At 55.8% G+C, this 18,662-nt stretch overlaps 1 protein-coding gene across 3 annotated transcripts; it reads right to left on the bottom strand.

The window, feature by feature from the left end:
* Positions 1–174: 174 nt before the first annotated feature.
* On the bottom strand, positions 175–16,743 carry LOC104044107 (protein FAM163A). 3 transcript variants are annotated; one of them, XM_064454493.1, is made up of 4 exons: positions 16,702–16,743; positions 5,025–5,121; positions 3,951–4,065; positions 175–3,236 (listed from the first exon to the last, which is right to left on the bottom strand). In XM_064454493.1, the coding sequence occupies exons 3-4, from the start codon at positions 4,041–4,043 to the stop codon at positions 2,838–2,840; spliced, it is 492 nt and encodes a 163-aa protein (XP_064310563.1). In that variant the 5' UTR covers positions 4,044–4,065; positions 5,025–5,121; positions 16,702–16,743; the 3' UTR covers positions 175–2,837. The 3 variants fall into 3 exon arrangements, with proteins under 3 accessions (XP_064310563.1, XP_064310562.1, XP_064310564.1); XM_064454492.1 differs by having other exon boundaries at positions 16,539–16,739; XM_064454494.1 differs by lacking the exon at positions 5,025–5,121 and having other exon boundaries at positions 16,539–16,739.
* Positions 16,744–18,662: the final 1,919 nt, after the last annotated feature.

The following is an 18,662-nucleotide window of genomic DNA, read 5'->3' as shown; positions in this document are numbered from 1 at the left end:
TGGTTTTGGGATGCGTGTATCTAGGCCAGAGGCAGGGAGGAAGAAGGACACAAGAGGAGGGAAACTAGGAGCAGGAAGGGTGAGGAAGAAAAGTCCTTGCGCCAGTGCAGCTTCCAGGCAGCACCGGACAAACCCCGTTTGGTGTTGCCTGCCAAAGAACAGAAACCACTCCGGTTTTGTATTTCAAAGTCCTCGTTTATTTCTGACATTGTATTTGGACCCGTAGCTGAGCAACAAAGAGGATAATAACAGGAGGAATCTGAAGTGGAAAATATCTGAGATCCCTGCCCCTACGCTGTCCTATTTCTCCACCATCCCCAAAACCTGAAAACCCACAGTTGCATCTCCCACATTTCCAGCCCTTTCAGACTCACCCAGTTCACTGTAGCCATGCCAGGCCCAGGGTGTTGTGTTGGCTGTGGGGATAACCCTCGTCTTGGCCATCCAGCTACTCTGGAACTGCCTCGCCAGCCTCGGAACCGTGTTAGCAGGCACCAGCTCACACTTAATTTGCATGTGATGACGATGGCGATGTGGTTGCCTTCCTTTCACCAGAAGGGTGACCCATGGAAGCAAAAGCCCCGTGTTATTCCCACCCTCTGGAGGTCACGGCCCAGCACGTGCTGCTGTTGCGGTGGGAAGCCTCGCTGTATGCCAAGAGGTAGAGTTGGATGTCGGGAGCTGCCATGCCTGTGAGCTGGCTCTGCACCCTTCGAGGGGACGGTATTGCAGGGCCATCTGGCAGAGCCGTGCAGGCAGCAGCCCGTGGATTGCGCTGGGACATATTCTTGCGGCTCCCAGCAGGATGGAGACCTAGCTGAGCAGATGCTCTAGTGGGAAAGGATGGGCTTTACTGAGTTAGTTTGCCAAGATTTTTTTCCAGTTAGAGCCTGTATTTTCAGGGAGGAGTACTGGCTGGATGGGAAGCAGTAAGAGCTACAGACTATTGGCCAGTGGGATCCAGAGCACTTTCCTGCTGCTAAATTTCATCTTCCCTCCTGCCTGCCCTTACTGTGAGAGGACATTTTAAAACCTGCTAGCGCTATTTGGAGAATGGAAGGAGACTCTAAAAAGAGATGCAGCTAGACTGAGTCTCAGGATAATGGAAATGCAATGTCTTTCTGGGCCAGAGGTGGAGGAGACAGTGCGCGATGTTTGCTCAAAAGGCTGTGTACAATGCAGGTCGGGGCAAGGCGTTTGGTTACAAGGACCATCACCACATTTGTTGTTCATCTGGCTCCTTTACTTGGGATAGTTTTTGCAGAGGTGCCAGGGCACCAGCAGGTCCAAAGTGTAAATTAGCCTTTTGCCTGATAATGTAGATATCTGAGGCTCACGTAGCATGCACTTCCATGATGAGACCTACTTTTTCTGTGCATGAACGGGGAGGTTAAGTCCAAATCCTGTGAGCAGCAGAATTGTTTCTAAATTGCGGTGGTGGAAGGAAAAAAAAAACCAAACCCCACTCACATTTCTGAGCGGTTGTACCCTATATTGCAAAGGCATGGCAAGCAGTTCCTGCCATTGCCTCCAACAGCATCCGCATGGCTGCAGGGATCGTTGCTGTCTGGGTCTCTCCTCCCTGCCATGAATGGGAAGTGCTCAGCTGAGCGGTCCTGCACCGGTTGCTATGGAAGTGCCCATGAATGATGGCGATGTCCTTTTAGTAATTTTTCACCTAATTTGATTTATGGAGGAAGAAGGAACTTTCCCACATTCATTTTTGCAGAAAGGCAGAGTCACTGGCTGTCATTATCAGCTGCAGAACTGGTAAACCCACGTTCAGGTCTTGCATCTTCTTCTTCCAGAAGCAAAAGTGGGAGGACCCCAATCACCTGCACATCACCCTCCCATGGGAGGTCGTGAGCCCCACAAAGGAGGAGACACAACCCGGTGGTCTCTGCTGTTGCTGTCAAAAGCAAAAGCCATCCTAAAGCCAACCTTTGGCTGGCTGTCTGGAGCTGTCAGGGGGGCTGGGTAGGGCTTTGAAAGCTGGAGGTGACCAAAACTGCAGTTCTTTAGGGAGGCAATCCTTCCCATAAGTAAAATCTTGCCATTATTATGGGTCCAAGTTAAAATTGCTCCTAAGAAAGCTTGTGAAGAGTAGAAGAGGTGGGGGCTTCAGCCACAGAAGACTCAGCCTGTGCCCATTTGGGTGGGTGAGCAGTTTTGCAAGCAACTTTGCCTCCCCCAGCGGTGATCTAAATTAATGGCTTGAACTTCTTCAGCATGTGCAAAGACAGAAGCAGGTGGGGGCCGGTGTCCTATCCTACACTCGAACACAAAAGCTAACTTCTAGCGGCAACTAACGCAGTACGAGGGGAGCAGGATGATCTGGATCTTCCCTTCTTTGCTTTCCTGTTGCCGAGGAGCACTGCCATTCCCAGCTCAGCAGTGGGATTTGCTGGAGGCAGCAGCTTGTGGGTGGTCGTGCGTTGCTCTGTGTGCCGGAGGCATTGCCTCAGGTGGCTGCGTGGGGACAACCAGAGGCCTTGCTCGGGGCTCGGGGAGTCGGGGGAGCCTGGGGTAATTAAATTAGGTTGTACTGTACATAGCCCTCGTTAGACAAGTCCCTTCAGGAGATAGAGTAGAATAATAATGACACTTATGATGGGTTCGGAGGCGGCCAGTTTAACATCGCCCTTCGAGGTCTCTCTTGTCTTCTCGCCCGTAAAGCTTAGCCGTGCCGGGCGGTTCAGCAGGAGGACTGTGCTGGTCTCGAGCTGGGCTTATGGGGTCCTCTCTGCGCAACCCCCCCCCCCACCAAAGAGAAGCAAAAAGCCCCTTCCCTCGAGCAGGCGCCGTCTGGAGACACCCTGTGCTAGTGGCAATGGTGACTACACCTCCGTGCTGATAGCCCGCGGGTTCGGGAAGCTCTCCCGGAGGAGGCTGTGGCGGCTCACCGGGTAGCTTTGCAGGGTGGCCATGTTGATGGGCGGCCCCATCTCCTTGTAGCACGCGGGGGTGTAGGTGACCCTCTCGCCCCCGTTGCGCACCATGTCGGCAGTCCGGATGTAAAAGGGGGAGCCGTAGGGGGAGCAGGTCGGGCAGTAGTTGTGAGCCCCGTGCTGGTTGAGCTCGCTGGGGGCGGGCGCGGGGCTGCCCTGGCCATCCACCATGCGGGAGTTGCAGGCATTGCATGTGCCGAGGTGCGAGTGCATGGGAAGGTCAGGCTCTTCCTCTTCCTCCTCCTCCTCCTCTTCCTCATCGGAGTCATCTTTCTTGCAGCAATAATACTGTGCAAAAGGGAAAGGGTTACATTAGGGGGAGTGAGCAGCCAGTTGGCAGATTCGGCTTCACAGACAGCCCTGCCACATCCCTGCTCCCCTCATCCCGCTGCCAGAGAAAGCCTCCACCAACCTCCTGCTGCTCCACTTCATCGGTACCTGGGTCCCACAAGGCAACAGAAGCAGGACAAAACCTGGCCAGGACCTGAGCGTGCAGCAGGAGGCACCTGCCAGGGAACTCGTCCTCTCCCCTCCCAGCGAGGTTTGCAAGGGTACTGCACAGTATTTTACTGTGCCAGTTGAAAGCTCCTCCAAGTAACCGCTGTGCTTTTCATCACATGGGTGCTGCTGCATGGCACAGGCTTCACATTAACTTTTAAAGAGCAGGAGGTTGTAGCTAGCTGTTGTTGAAAGCCTCCTCACTTAATTTACAGAGGAAAAACCAAAAAAACCCCATCCCCATCTGGTATTGCATACCCAGCTAATCCTGCACCTAAATTAGCAAGCGCTGCAGATCCTCAAAAGCCTTAGGGGAGTCCCCCTGCGCCAGGAGGAGGAAAGAATGTAACTCTGCAGCACCTGGGGGAAAAGAGGGTTTCAACTCGCTGCCCATCATGGGCAAGAAAGCCCCCACCGAGCCCTCTCCTGCAGCAGCAGTTCAGCCCACAGAGCAGCGACGCTGCTGGGGTTTGTGGCAAGATGGGGGACGGCCACAGTGCTCACCTGTAGCCTACAGTAGCAGAGCACGGCAATGATGCACAGTAGGATCACCGTCGCTAGGATTCCCCCGGTGATAACAACAGTTCCCGCTGTCATCCGACCAATTCTCCATCAAACTCTGAAAGACAGGGCCACATGGACACGCGTCAGCCCAGGACATGAAAATCACCTACCACAGCTTCATCATCACAGCACAGACGTGACACCCATGAGGCATCCCAAACTAGTGCATCTCTGTTCCTCCCTCTCCAACTGGAAAACTATCACCCAATATTATTCTCCTCCTCTTAGCGAAAGGACACCTAAGATGCAGCACCGTGTTCCCTCACTGCAATCGCTGCCTCCGGCTTGGGGTCTTTGGAAAACACACCGTGGTCCACCCGCAGAGCCTCCCCCTTGCTGAGCCAAAAGGGCTGATTTACACCCTCCCAGCAGAAAATACAGCTTCTGCTTCAAAACACAGAAGCAAACCTGGGTTCCCACCAGGAAAAGCCAAAAGGGAGCCTTTGAACTCTGCAACTGTGGCAGTGTGAGCCCAAAAAATGCACCCCAGCTGCCTGCTGGGCACCGATGGGTCTAACTTGGGCTTGGCATGAGCCAAGCAGCCCCCCCCCACCGTCCCCGAGCCACAGGACCTGGGGACTACTTATGTTCAGTGACGGAGGCGTTGGACCTGGAAGGAGCAGAGGGAGAGGTTAGCCATGTCCTGCCAGCACCCCTCCCGCACGCTTCCCTGCTTCCTGAGAATTTGCCTTGATTTGGAACCTGCAGGAAGCCCTGCTTCATGTCCTGCATCCCACAGGGATGTGCCTGTGCCCCTGGGAGAAGCTTGGAGAAATACTCCGCAGGGCAAGGCTGTGCTATCAGCGGCTCATGAATCATACAGCTGCGCAGGACAAAGGCCTGGCTTAGTCAGCACTTGGCCTTTTCTTCTTTAAAACTAATTTTGGAGGAGGCAGATGCATCATCTTGCAAGTGGACGATGTCTTATGTGCCACTGGGGAAGGGGCTTTCCCCTCCATCCCCCCCAGGGCAGGTGAGCCCCAGCCGTCCCCCCACCACCCCGTGGGCACCTACCGGGAAAAGGACAGGCAGGGTGTCACAGTCACGCCGGCCCCAGGGCAGTCGGCTGGGTCAGGCAGCACTGCATGGCCATGGGGAGTTGCCAGCGGCCCTGGGAGGGAGGACAAGGAGGAAAACTCACCACCATCAGCTCGTCCCCCCACCGAAGGGGGCTGACCCGTGCCCCCATCCCTGCTGATGCCACCTCTGTCCTAAGGAAGGGCTAAATAAACTGCTTTTTTTGGGAGACCGGCAGGAAAGATGGGTGCTGCAAAGGTGGGTAAACCCAAACCGCCAGGAAAGGACAATCCCATGCCTAAAACCTCCAATTTCAGCAAAAGCGAGAGACTTGCACCCAAGAAGTGGGTGCACCCTTTGCCCCCATCACCCCCACCCTCCAGCGATGCCTGGCACAACCGCATTTCATTACCAGCCCCCGCGTCCCTGTGTGCCTTGTCCAGAGCAAGGCTAATTGATAGGGCCCAAGTGCCAGCCAGTTGCAGCCGAGGAGATCTAATTACCTGCTCACCACGCAGCCCTAATTGACAGAGAGAGGTGGCAGCTTCCAGATGAGACCTGCCCAACCCTGCCCCAGCCCTCCTCTGCTGCATGTGCCAGCAGGCACCGCAGGGACAGCCCTTTCCCAAAACAGTCACCCACCCTTCTCACTCTGCTGCATGATTTGCAGGATGCTGCCTGCCACAAATAGATTTTCAGCTCTTGGAAGGTTCCCATGTGAAGCCAAAAGGCAGGCATGCATTGGATTTCCTCCTTGAGCAGCTTTCACACACGAAACAAAGGGGAAAAAAAAACCCTGAGGAATCAATAGGTCCATAACCCAGCTAATATCTCCATCTGTCAGGAGACCCGACGCAGAGCTAATAATAGACCCCAACACACTCAGCTCCTGTGCCCTGTTACCAAACTGCTCCCTGAAACACTGCCAAGAGTGAGGAGCGCTGGGGACAGTGGGGGACACACAGAGAAGCCTTTGATGGAGTTATCACCTCCCCAGGTGCCATCCTTAACAGGGAAAAGCTGACAGAGGGTGGCTGGAAAAGGCAAATGTTGACCTTCGATGACCCCTGAGAGGGATGCACTGTGAGCCGGGCGGTGATGGATGATACATGCAGCTGTTTGCATCCAGAAAACTTCATTTAATGGGAGCTGTGATCTGATTTAGAGCTCAGAAAGCAGCATCCAATTAGCCTGAGGTTTGGAACAAGCAGGCGGCCTCGGAGAATGACCCTGGGCTGGGAGGGACCGGCCCTGGGGACCCTTTGGTCACCTCCAAGTCCCACTGGTGCTGCCTCGAGGACAGCTGGACTTCAACGTGCCCCATCTCCAGCATTCCCACTTCTGAGGATGCTGGTATCAGTGTTTCACCAGCCCTGCTTCGGAGCCAGGCTCCTGCTTATTAAGATAGAGACTGTTAAAAAAAAAAAGGGCAAAATTTAAAACAAACCGGAAGCGAAGTGCTGCCTTTCCTCATCTCTTTGAAGGTGATGCTTTCAGAGAGGAGGAAGTTTCTTACCCTCCTCCCCTCACAAATCCTACACACCAGCAGCCTAGCAGTTCATTTTCTGCCCCGTTTCTGCCTATAAACAGCCTTCCCTAGCCCATGGCTCTCTTTTGCAGGGATGCAGAAGGGGATGTTATGCTTTTCAGGGAAGGAGCAAGAGCCCCAATCTCAGTAATAATTGAGGTCTTGGGAATTATAAGGTAAATATTCCCAGAAAGGGGCAAGGCATCTACAGCAGCCTCTTCCAGCCCTTGCAGAGGCCATACAACAGCCCCAGCAGCCCCATCCCTGCCATTGGGGACCAGCCCATCCTCAGTTTCCATCCACTCCCCTCAAGCACATCCCTGCCTGCCGGGAAAGGGGCATTCTGGGCTCAGCTTCCCCCAGGCTCAGGTACTGCACAGCCCCACCACCCCATCCCAACAAAAAGCCATACATTTTTACGGGTCCCCTAAAAGCCTCAGGCTGCACTGTGAGCCGAGCCGAGCCCCGCAGCTCCCGCTCCCACAGCGGGATGGGACGCAGAGGCGTCGCAGGGGGATGCACAAGCCAAACTCGCTGGGGCACAGCCCATTTCTCCTTCTGGCTTAAACAGGGAGTTGAGAGTTGTTTAAACACTTAAATAGCCCACGCTGAGCAGATGCGCTGGTGCTTGCCGCTCACCTGCTCCTGGGCAGCTCAGAAGAGGGAACTATGACCCAAGGGCGGGCATGGGGACCCTCCGGTGCACAAACCATTGCCAAATAAAATCAGGGTTTATATGAGAGGGGCTGCATTACCTTCATGCCCCTCACTGGCTTTCAGGAAGCAATTCATGATGCTAGGCAGTGGTGTCACGCTGCCCCAGGTGGGGATGGGAGCAGGTGGAGGGAGGGTCCCTGGCTGTATCGAACTCCTCCAGGCAGGCGTACAAAACCGCTTGCTGCAGAGATACATTTTCTTTAATTGATGTCGCCTCACAGTGCAAAGTTATGGCCTGAAAAGTGGCTCTGGAAACGAGCAGCATCAGAGGCTTCTGTATTTATTCTTCTTCAATGACGTCCATAGCATATTTGCATGGTTTGCAAGTTGATGGTGAGGTTTTTGCCAGCCACCAGCACTCTCAGCCCAGCTGAGAAAGTCCCACCCTTCCTCTCCCAGCATGTCCCACCAGCCCCGAGCTCACCCCGCTAACCAACAAGGGTTGAGCACTAACACGGGACATCGGAGCAGGTTTTAGGCTCGGGCAGAGCACAGCTATTTGCTGTAAGCATCATGCCGAACTGCGCCGGTGAGTTGTGCCCCAGCCTGGGCTCTGCTCTCCCAGTTTTGCTCTGCAGCTGACGGGCTAATTCAATGAAATGTCTGCCTGGTAAATTAGCCTGGCCGCTGCCTTACCAGAATCATTTCCCAGGGCCTAATTGGAAGAAAACAGCATCAGGGGCTGCCTTTTCAAAACAGATTATGGCAGCAAACAACAGGGCAGCTCCCAGACGGCTGCAGCCTGCCCCACACGGGCTCAGCCCGGTGGGATTCAGGTGGATTAACCCACAGTTGCAACCCTTGGTGAAGCGGGGGAGGACACAGCAGCGCAGCCCCCTCCCCCGCCACGGAGCAGGACGGGTGCACAGGGAGGGCCTAGGCCCTGCAGACTCGTTGCATGTCAGATGGTCTGCGCTGCAAGGCTTAAGGGGACAAGCTGAGACACGGGGGAGCGGAATCGAGGAGACCTCCCCCCTGAAATGAGGCAAGCCCAAATGAAATTTCACCCAAAGAATGATGGCAACGTGGGATGCAAGAGGATGCGGGCGGCTGCACCCAACCGACAGCCCCCAGCAGCCCCGCTCTGGCCCCAGCACTTGTCCCCAGGCTTCTCGCTCAGGTCCCAGACCAGTGGGTCACGCTGAAGCCTTTAAACTCTTAATTAAGGGATCCACGGGGGTTGCCAGGGAGCTGAACCTGCCACCCGCCCTAGGCCCTGCGAACACTGGAGGAGTCTCACATTGCTGTTTTAATTTACCCTTGCACATAAACATGCTTAAGCCGCATCATTTTGGGGGGTCCAGGATGGGGCCAGTCCATTCTGACTTTTGATTTGCTGTTAATACATATATTAAGGAAAAAGCATCTTTAAGGCATAAAAATTGCCCGTTGCACTGGGCAACTGGAGCAACCCTGCTCACTCCTGCAGCAAAAACATCCCTGGGAGCGGTGCTGGGCTCCGTGTCTGGTTCTGCCCAAGTTATATTTGTGTTTGAACCAGTCTACAGACAGGAATCACAGCGGCGATTGGGAAAACTTTCATTTCAGCCTACTACAGAGACCACCAAGGTGGGCTTTCCCAGCAGAAAGGGTGCTTTTTGTGACCTGTTTCCTACCCAAAGCTTTTTCATGCTGTGACCTCGTTGGTGCCTTGAGCTGCGCGGGGTTTGGCCCATCAGTTTTGCAAGGGAAACTGCAGCCAACACTCAGCTCCTTGCTCCCGGACACCGCAAGGACAGCTAGGTCGCAGAGGTGACACCATCCAGCAGCTGAGGCTCCAGCGATTTGCAATCAATCGCCAAAACTGAAAACCCCATGCCCTGCTGCAAGCCTGCTCTTGCTTTCCCTCCACCACCTGCACCAGCTCCCCAGGGCTCCCCACCACCCTCTCCCAGACCCACTCCTCCCCAGCTGAGGGATGGGAATCACAGAATCACAGAATCCCAGGCTGGAAGGGACCTCGGGGATCATCTAGTCCAACCTTAAACCCAGTACCAACAACGTTTTGAAACCAGCTCTTTTCTTGCAAAAGCTTTGTGGAAAAGGCAAGATATTAACTGCAATTAACAAAAATCAAACCGCTTCAAGGGTGGAAGCTGCCAGCCAGACCCCAGCTCCTTCAGTCTTCGCAGGTGGGTGCGAAGGGCTGCGCTCCTGCTGCTAACACCACGCTCCCAACCCACTGAGCCCAGATCTGCTCTCCACCTTCTTGCCAACCCAGGTTTGCCTCCTCCCACACCAGGCCTCATCCTGCCCTGTGGGAGCCCCAGAGACTTTCTCCACTGGTGGCAATTGCCTTTACAACCACATAGGACCAAGCATCCCTCTCCGACCTCCGGCAGCACCAGGCATACGAAGCCTCGGCACATCTGTGGGATGGCACATCTGCAGGCCCAGGGAGACCTCCCAGCACTTCACACACTTCTGCAGGAAGGGTGGCTTTGCAGCCTGCAATGTCTCAGGTGTAGATTACACCAGTATCTCCTTACTTGGGCAGCTCATCTGCCCTTTATGCCCTTAAGTGACTATTCAGATCCTGTCTCACCTGCCTGCATGGATTAACTGGAGCCATGTGTAGGGACAGAGGGACATGGAAGGGACTGTCACCCCATCCTGTACCCCCAAACACACACATCAACATGATACTGCAAAGCTCATGGCATGGCTGGGGCTGCACCTGTATCTAGGCAAGTCCCTATGTAATTACACCCCCTTTGCAGCCCCTCCTCATTGCAGGATGGCTTAAAACCCGGGGCAGGAAAATGACACCTCCCTCCTCACCCCCCTTCACATCTCCTACCCTCTGTGTTTGCTCGGCTGGCTACGGAACAACTGAGCCCAGGAGCCATGGCGAGTGGATGCAGCCCTGGGAAGGGGCAACGTGCAGCCCCGGACACGGAGAATGCATCAGACATGGGCAGCCCACAGTGGGATGTGGGATGGAAATGTCCCTAGCCTGACCCACATGGCTCATCTCCTGCCACTGTGGCTGGGGTCCCTCCCAGGGCTGCTCCCGGCAAAAGCCACAGCTGAGGCCAGGCAAATGTGCCCGGGAAACACTCCATCGCGGTCCCAAACTAAGCAGGGACAAAACTGGTGGCATCAAGCTGTCACACAGAGAACGGCTTTTGAGATTATCCCCCAGGTCGGATCCCCATGGGCACCATCTTCAGTATCCCTGCCGCAGGCATCAACCCTCCCAGCACCCAAACATCCCCCTGTGATGAACAGCTGCCGCAGCAGCACCCACACCGGGAGCAGAGTGAGGCCGTGGAGAGCCAGAATGCTGGGTGTGCCCCGGGTGAGACTGACCCTTGCCAAAAAGCCAGAGCATTTCACCACACACGAGTGCTAAAGGTTCAGGACCGTGCCTGTGGCCACAGGCAGTGGAGAGCCAGAGCCCAGGCTGGATCCTGCCGTACTGTGGATCCCTGGAGGACACAGCCCCAGAGAGCAAGGACTTAGGTCTGATTTGCACCCCACATTGCCCCTAAATCCCCTGCCAGAGCAGTGCCCGAGTGTTTACAATGTACAGCACAAGAGATGGATCCTTGTGAGCATAGAAAGGAGTGGGGAGGATTATTTGCTTCCACCCCGATCACCACCCTTGGTGTTTGCACAAGCTCATTGCACCAGTGTAGGCATCCCACGGCTGATTTAACCCTGTGGTAAAGCACCAACACAGCACGGGTATTTCCCCTCACCAGCCAGCATTCCCAGCACTTGCCCAGGCAAAGGTGAGAAGGCACCAACAGAGCAAAGCGGAGCAGCAGGACCTCTTTAAAAGCTCTCAGCCTCCAGTCATTCCACACTGAGACTCATGACAGAGGAAGGTCCAGGTGATGGATCAGGATCCTGCAGCCTGGAGACGCTCCCCAGCAGCGTGACGAAGCCAGCCTCCCTTCGAGGATGCTCTGTTGTTCATTCCCAGCCCTGGGAGGGTATTTCTCCAGCACCCTTCCAAGACAAAACCTCCACCTCCTCACCTTCACCACTGATTTTCACACCAGCAGGCTCTTCCCCTCAAGGCAGGGGGACAGAGACCTCGGCCGGATCCCTCAGTCTCCCAGGAGTTACAAATACACCACGTAGAGATAAAATCTTCTCCTCAATTTGATTTTCTTGCTGCTCTACCACAGGAAGGTGTGCGCTCTGCTCTCCAGAGGGGCTAATCGCACCAGGGAACACAGGGACATCAAATGTACCTTCACCCCAGGCTTGAATTGGAAGAGGAGGATCAATCCCAGCAGCTGCACTGTGCAACAGTCTGGAGCACCCCCAACAAGATCCAACTGAGCACAGCAGCAAGTTCCCACTAAAGGTTTTTTTTCATTAAGTCAATTTCTCTCTCTTTGAAACAACCCCCAGAACAGCTTGTCCTCCAGGCACCGCCTTGGTACCCCCCTCCTTGCCCTGGACATTGGTGCTCTCTCACCCTTTCCACCTCATTTCCATCAGTCCCATGAAAATCCTCTGCTCAATTCCCACCTGGATCTGCCCTTGCTGCCTTGTCCCCGTTCCTCCCAGCCTGACATATGAAACAACTTGTGCAAAACCTTTCTGTGTAGCAGCAAGCTCTGCTCCCGAAAGCAAAGCCTGGGGGAAAAGCTCTGGCTGAGGCTGGAGCCTCTGTAATCCCATGGGCTTCAGCTCCCCCCGGCATGGCATGCTCAGGTAATGCTGTCTGAGTTGCGCCGGGAGGGATCTGTTGTGCTTTGACGTCACCCAGTTTATTTGTTTTGCTAAAATAATTTATAAAATAATTTCTCCTGCTCAACTCCTGGTTTTAACTCTTGCCCTCCCACAGCCTGGATAACACTGTGGGGCCAGTGGCTGAAATGGTGACTGGGTGTCTGAGGGACACTGCTCCCCAGGGACATGCAGGGGACATATCCCTGTGTCCTGCCAGCATCTGGCCTCCCACCTGCCAGTGTGTGTGCCAGCAAGACAGCCACCGCGGAGGGATTAAGTTAGCAAAGGCATCATTAGGGGTAACTGGACCGTTTACCAGTTGGGTGGAGTGAAGGAAGATGAGCCTTGTGTCTGCCCACGAGGAGAGGGGCCACCATCCCCCTTGGCTCATGAGCTCTCTTTGAATCCCATTTACAGCTAGGAAAACTATGCGTATGTCTGTCAGTGATGCACCACACTTTCCCTTTCATATTTCAGTGTCACCTCACATTCATCTCCCTCCTGCCATGGGACTGACTGAGATGTCCCCCAGCTGCCCACCAGATCCAGATATGGGTTAAAAAGGACACAGCCATCAGCAACTTTAACAAACCAGGAGCTGAAAACCGGGGGTGGTTACACCTCTGCCCACTTCTAGCCAGGCAGGTGCCCTTCAGCATCAGGGAGCAGATAACCCTCAGACCACCGCTCCTCCAAAAACACCCAACCCTAGGGCTGGTTATAATTTAATCCCACTCCCGCAGTAGCTGCAAACCTGCACGGTGCTTGGGAAACATCTGTTTTTTCATGGGCAGAAGAGATGGAGGGTGGTGTGGCCCAGTCCTGGGGAGGAGGGCGCAGGGAAGCGCAGCCTCTTCCTGTGCATGACGCAAGACCTGCTGCTCCGACTGTCAGCATCCCCCCGGCATGTTCGCTTGGAGTAGAAACAGAGATTTATTTTAATGACTCATTAAAGCCTAATTGCATTCAGGCAGCAATACAGAAAGAGGAGCCTCCCACGTGCGGCAGTACTACAGTCAGGAGGACTCTCAAAGCCTCCCCGAAAGCGCAAGGCAGACAGACTGTCTCTTTTTGGTGGGGCCAGACAGCAGGGCCAGGTGCTGGCTCTGGAGCAGTGTGGCATCGTGGTCAGGATCCAAAAAAACAACCCAGAAGTCTCTGTTCTTCTTTTCATTTGCCTCCATCTGCCCGACACGATGGCCACAGCCAGCTGCTCGTCCCTGAGCTCCAGGGAGGAGGCACGACCTGCCCTGGAGCTTGGATGCCCATCTCCAGAGCCTCAGGCCAGCGGCTATTTCAGGAGGTGGCCAGCTCCTAGCCTTAAGGACATGTGGGCTTTTAACTCCTCTGTGCTTTTAAGGACCCCGTAGCGGGCGTGGGGAGCTCAGCAGGGTGGGATTTGTGTGGGAGCCACTTCGCGTCACCCCAGCAGGGAGCCGGGCATGGCACAGGGGAGGCAAGAGCTGCTGCTCCCATCTCAGAAGCACCCTGGGTGGGGGCAACAAGGTGGTCCTGCTAAAAACCAGCCAGCTTGGAGATGAACCAGCCAAACCCCCGCCACCTGCAGTCCAGGTATCCCCTTGCCACTGACGCCAGCCATGAGCTCCGGGGTCTGCTTCCTCCATTTTTTAACGTGCCCTAGCTGGCTCTGCCCGCATAGCTCGTCCTTCCCATTGGGATGCAGACCCAGTGACAGCCCTGTCACCCATGGGGGCAGGAACTTACAGCCGCCCTGACCCCCAGGGATCCCCATCCCTGTCGTGCATGCTGGGCACTGGGGGTTATGACCTCGCTGGCGACCGCTGCTTCTCCCTGGTGTCGTTCCACCAAAGGTGGCAGAGATCTGGCCCCATTTACTCCTGCCACTTTCGGTAGCACTCAGCCCTCCTGCTAATTGCTTCAATTAGCAGGGGGAAATGTTTTTTTCAAAGATTTCACTGCCTCACTCCTCATGTTGCCTTCAGTCCCGAGCTGAGCAGTTGTAAAACCCTGCCACCGGGGATGTGTTGTGTGAGCACATCTCCCCTGCCAGTGGGTCTGGGCAGGGAAGCCTGTCCCATCCTTCTCCACCTGCACAGCCAGTGTGAATCAGTCTTTGTCAAACTGCAGCTTTCTCCTCCCAGAAAGCTGTCCCACTCAGGCACGAGAAAGCCACAGGCCCCCTTTCCCACTCCGCAGTTCAGGTGCCTGCAGTACCCACAACAATCCCCACCCGGTGCCGCGGGAGGACAGCCCGTCCGGGGACAGCCACCCATGGGATGGGCACAGGTCCCCAGCCACAGCTCTCCTTTCCAAGCCAATGGCAATTCACCCCTCCGGGACAGCCCATGCGGCGAGATCCTGGGCTGCAGCCTGCAGGCTCCGCAGAGCCAGGGAAAGCTGGAGCCGCATGTTGCTCCGGGCCAGCACAGGGGCACAGCACCTGATCCCAGCTCCGCTGTTTGGGGTAAATGCAAGCAGAGTCAGTCCAGGACCAGGTCCTGGAGAGACTTTCCATAAAGAAAATCTCACCCACAGATGCTTTACGGGACCATTCACACTCCTTTTACCTACTGCATCCCAGGTGGGGTGAGGAGGCACAATGCAGCCAGGCACGGATGGGTTGGCTCTGCAGAGCTAAACTCTCTGCTGATTTCACACCAGCTTTTTTTTTTTGTATTTGATTTATCACACACTGGAATACAGGCTTAGCCATTGCTCAAGGTGCTCCACCACACCCAGCCCGCGCTGCCCAGTCAGGCAGGAGCAGGGCTGGCTGGGATGGTCACGCACACACCATCACACGTGCCCAGAGAGAAGGAAAAACCACCATGAACTCTCTTAAAGTCTCCTGCAAATGAAGTGTGAAATGCGCTTTCAAGAAAACAAGGGTAACGGAGCCTCAATAAATATTTTATCTTGGTGGGAAAGCAGCGACAGGGAAGGTCAGGCGGGCAGAGACACCAGGAGGGATGAGGAGGTGTGGGGATGGAGGCTGGAGAGGGAGAAGAGGGAAGCAGCTGAGGCAGGGAACCACAGAACAGCACAGCCTGACCTTATTTCTGCTTGCCGCTTGCCCTGAGGGCTACCGGGTTTGAGGCATCACCACAAAGCAGACCCCAGAAAGGGGAGCAGCTCCTGTGCTTCTGTTCATACCCACGGCTAAGGTGGGTGATCCTGCTCCAGCCAGGAGCTGAGCTCCTCCAAACACCCCATCCTAACAACTCCCCAGCCGAAGGCAGCTGCCTGGGCCTCCCGTTGGATCGTGCACCCAAAATGCTGCCATGCAAAATGGCTGGAGGATGCTCAGCATTTCTCTGGAGAGGAGGGTTTGCTGAGTGGAAAATCCTCTGCACCCGATTCCAGCCCATTAAGGACCTTTTGGGCTGGAGCAGAGCGGGGCCAGGCTGCCTCATGTAAGCAGGGCTCTGGAGCCAGCTGCCCTGAAGCCTGCAGTTGAGCTGAAATCCTGTGCTTTGGAAAAGAGACAGGAGAGGATCTCACATCCCGGTGGAGATGGCACTGGAATGGGATCGGACTCACTGATCTGATGGCCTACTGCCACTGTTCCCTCTTGCCTTTTCAACAAGTGAAAAAGCCCTTTCTCCCCCCCATCCTTGGCAAAGCCCAGGCCAGAGCCCATCTGATCCTACAAGGGCGACACCGAATACCAACCAGCAGCCCCAGTACACCCAGTGCCCCAAAACGGCATCACAGGAAAACTGCACCTCGGACAAGCAAGGGGCAAGGCTGGGGGAGATAAAAAAAAAGCCCCAGTAATACCACCTCTGTCGGGGTGGAATATTCCACCACACCTTAGAAAATCTCTCTGCTGGAGAGACAATCAATAGCACACAAACAAAATCCAGCTGAAAACACTAAATGTTTCCGCATGCTCTTTCGGAGGGAGTAAAATCCTCCAGGATAGTCTTAGGAGAAAACAAAAGCCAGGCGAATAACTCTAGCGTAGGTCTCCTTTAATTACTGCAGCATGGTGAGAGATAAAACAGAGAGCATTCGGAATAAATGAAAGGATATGATTTCCTCCACTTCAGCAAAGGCAGCCACCATTTCTGCGGAGAGGTTTGGTAGCGAGGTTGGGGGTTTGTCAGGCTGTCACGTCCTTGCTGAGTGGCAAGGCTTTGGGCTCCAGCCAGGGAGCAAGAGGCTGAGCCCTGGGCTTGGGACTTCTAAAACTTCACCTGGCTGCAAAGAAGTAGGGTTTAGAGATGGGCAAACTCAGCCCTACCCACCCAAGCAGCCAGAAGAGTTAACGGTGACTTAAAAAACCCAGCTCAACTCAAAGTTGGACCACATAACCCTGAAGAAATAAGTCAGGACTTTACAGGGAACCACAGCCCTGGAGCTTCGCCCGGACGAGGCCGTGGTGCAGGGACTGGGCGCAGCCCCGGGATGCTGGGAGCGGGGTACTAGGAGCACCCCACCCGGGCACCCCAGCCCCCCCACCGCCCGTCCCCCTCTTCCCACGGCAGTCTCAAATGTAAGCGAAAGCTTTTCCCTTGCCCCGACCCCTCCGCACAGCTGCGGTGCCCGGGGAGGGGCGGGGAGAGGGCAGCGGGATGCCCGAGCCGTACCTGGGCGCCCGGGCCGGGCAGGAGCGGGCAGCGGTGCGGGCAGCAGCGGAGCCGGGTCCGGCAGCACCGGGGGCGCGGGGAGGAAGGAGAGGACCGGAGCAGGAGGAGGATAACGATAATAATAATAACAACGCTAATAACAAATAATACGAAGAGGAATCACCAGAGCGGGAGAGCCGAGGCGGGTCCGGCCGGCGGGGCTGGAGGCGAGCGGGGAGGGGTTTGCCCGGGGGCCGGAGCCCCCGCCCCCGCCCCGCCCCCGCCCCGCGCCCGCCCCGCCCCCGGCCCCGCCCCTGGCCCCGCCCCCGGCCCCGCCCCGCGCCCGAGGTGGGCTGCGGGGGGGCGCAGCCGCGGGTTTGCCCCCCGAAAATCCTCTGCAGGGGAGCCGGGTCACGGCCCCCCCGGGCCCCGGGTGCCTGCCCCACGGTGGCGAAAAGGGGAGCACACCCACGCAGCCTCCCCCCAGCCTACACCCCAGGGCCTGCAGCTGTCCCCGGGGGACCACGCACTGGCAGCAACCCCAGGGCACCCCCAAAGCCAAGCCCTGCAGCACCCCTGGGCACCCCAAACCCACCCCCGCAGCCTGCCAAGCACGCCAGCCCTGTCAGTGTCGCCGGTGCTGCCACGACCGCTGCCTCGGCCCTGTGCCGGGGGTCTGAAGGCTCTGGCTGGATCCATCCCGCCATGTCCCACGTAATGACACCCTTCTGGCCGCCAGCACAGGCTGGGGTCTGGTGCTGCAAACAGCCAGGAGAAAAACCCATCATGTGGCTGCGAGAGGGATGAGACGGAGCACGGGGGAGAATGCCAAGCCTACCCGCTATTTTTCAGACAAGATTACCCCTCTCCCCAGGAATCTCTGTAAAACAGAGCCGACTTTTAGCATACATCAGCTTCCCAGCATGAGGCCGGCTGCACTACGGCGCTGCCTGCTCTGCCAGAATCTTGTCCCATCATTGCATGGCCCCAAGCACATGCTGGCACTGGGGAGACACGAATGAATGCACATGGAAAGGTGTTGCCCCAGGAAGTGTTTCCAGCTGCTGGGAAGCTTTGAAGCTCCAAACCAAGAGTTTAAACTGGAGAAGGTACAGCTTGCAGCAGGCATTGCCTTTGGAAGCAGAGAGCCGCTCGCCTCTGCAAGGTGTGATAAAGATGATTGAATCTCATGCCTTGCACCGCGAGCTGACCGCTGCAAGCATGAGGATTACTGTGTGGGGAGAACATGTGTTGGCCTGTTTCTCTCTGACTTCGGTATCTACGGGGCATAAGAGCCACTGCAAGGCAGTGCAGTTTGTTGCGATTAAAGCAAGACCTCTGCTACAGGGAGTCAATTGAACCCTCCTGTGCCTCAGTTTCTCCATTTTTAAGTAAGGGACACCACCAATAGTTTTCCTCCCTGTAGAGCAATCTCTAAAGCTGGGGAGAAACACCACTCACCTTCTCCTCGCGCACCCTCGCTGTCAGTCAGGGCATCCTGTTGGCCATGGATTGCTCTCACCGTTACTCCAGCCCAGCCCTCACAGCTTCTCGTTCCCGGTGCCAGGAGCCTGATGCGCTGATTTCTCCCCAGGATCCAGCAGCAGAGCTGAGCCGGGAGGAAATAAACGCTCCTTTGGATGCAAACAGCTTTGTGCCTTTAGCAAAAGGGCAGGATGAATTATGAAATGCAAAGGCAAGATAAGTGGATCCTGTCACAGCACTTACCCTCCGTGCCGCAGGATCTAAGCGCCTGCTGGCTGCGCGGCGCACACGTACACCCGCACACAGCCCGGGCCGGGAGGGAAGCCTCCCTATTCCCCCACCAGTAAAGAAATCTGCATTACTGACTCCAGAACATCAGAGGGCTGGTAAATAGAGAGAAGCATCGAGCGAGAAAAGTGAGCACGCGGATTATTTCTGCGCAGGGTAGTAGAGACGCATTTTCCCTTAGCTGGGCTTCAGAGCTGCAGGAGGGATGTGAATTAGAGACATCCAGGCGAGCACAGAGGATGATGAGGAGGAGAAGGCCAGGAGAAGTGAGAAAGTAATTTCCTGGGCTGCTCTGGGCAGGATGCGAGAAGGTGATGACAGCCCAGGATGCAGGGAGAGCCACTTCTCCCCTTAGAAAGCGTTGCCAGGGCC

This window comes from Phalacrocorax carbo, chromosome 6 (genome assembly GCF_963921805.1).
Source record: "Phalacrocorax carbo chromosome 6, bPhaCar2.1, whole genome shotgun sequence".
In the NCBI taxonomy this organism is placed as follows: Eukaryota; Metazoa; Chordata; class Aves; order Suliformes; family Phalacrocoracidae; genus Phalacrocorax; species Phalacrocorax carbo.
The sequence above is the reverse complement of the archived record's forward strand: the minus strand, read 5'-3'. Positions and strand labels throughout refer to the sequence as shown.

Coding starts and splice junctions, on each gene's coding strand:
- LOC104044107 (XM_064454493.1), bottom strand. CDS start 4,043: ATGACAGCGGGAACTGTTGTTATCACCGGGGGAATCCTAGCGACGGTG. Junction 3,237..3,950: donor TCTGCTACTGTAGGCTACAG/GTGAGCACTGTG, acceptor CCTTTTGCACAG/TATTATTGCTGCAAGAAAGA.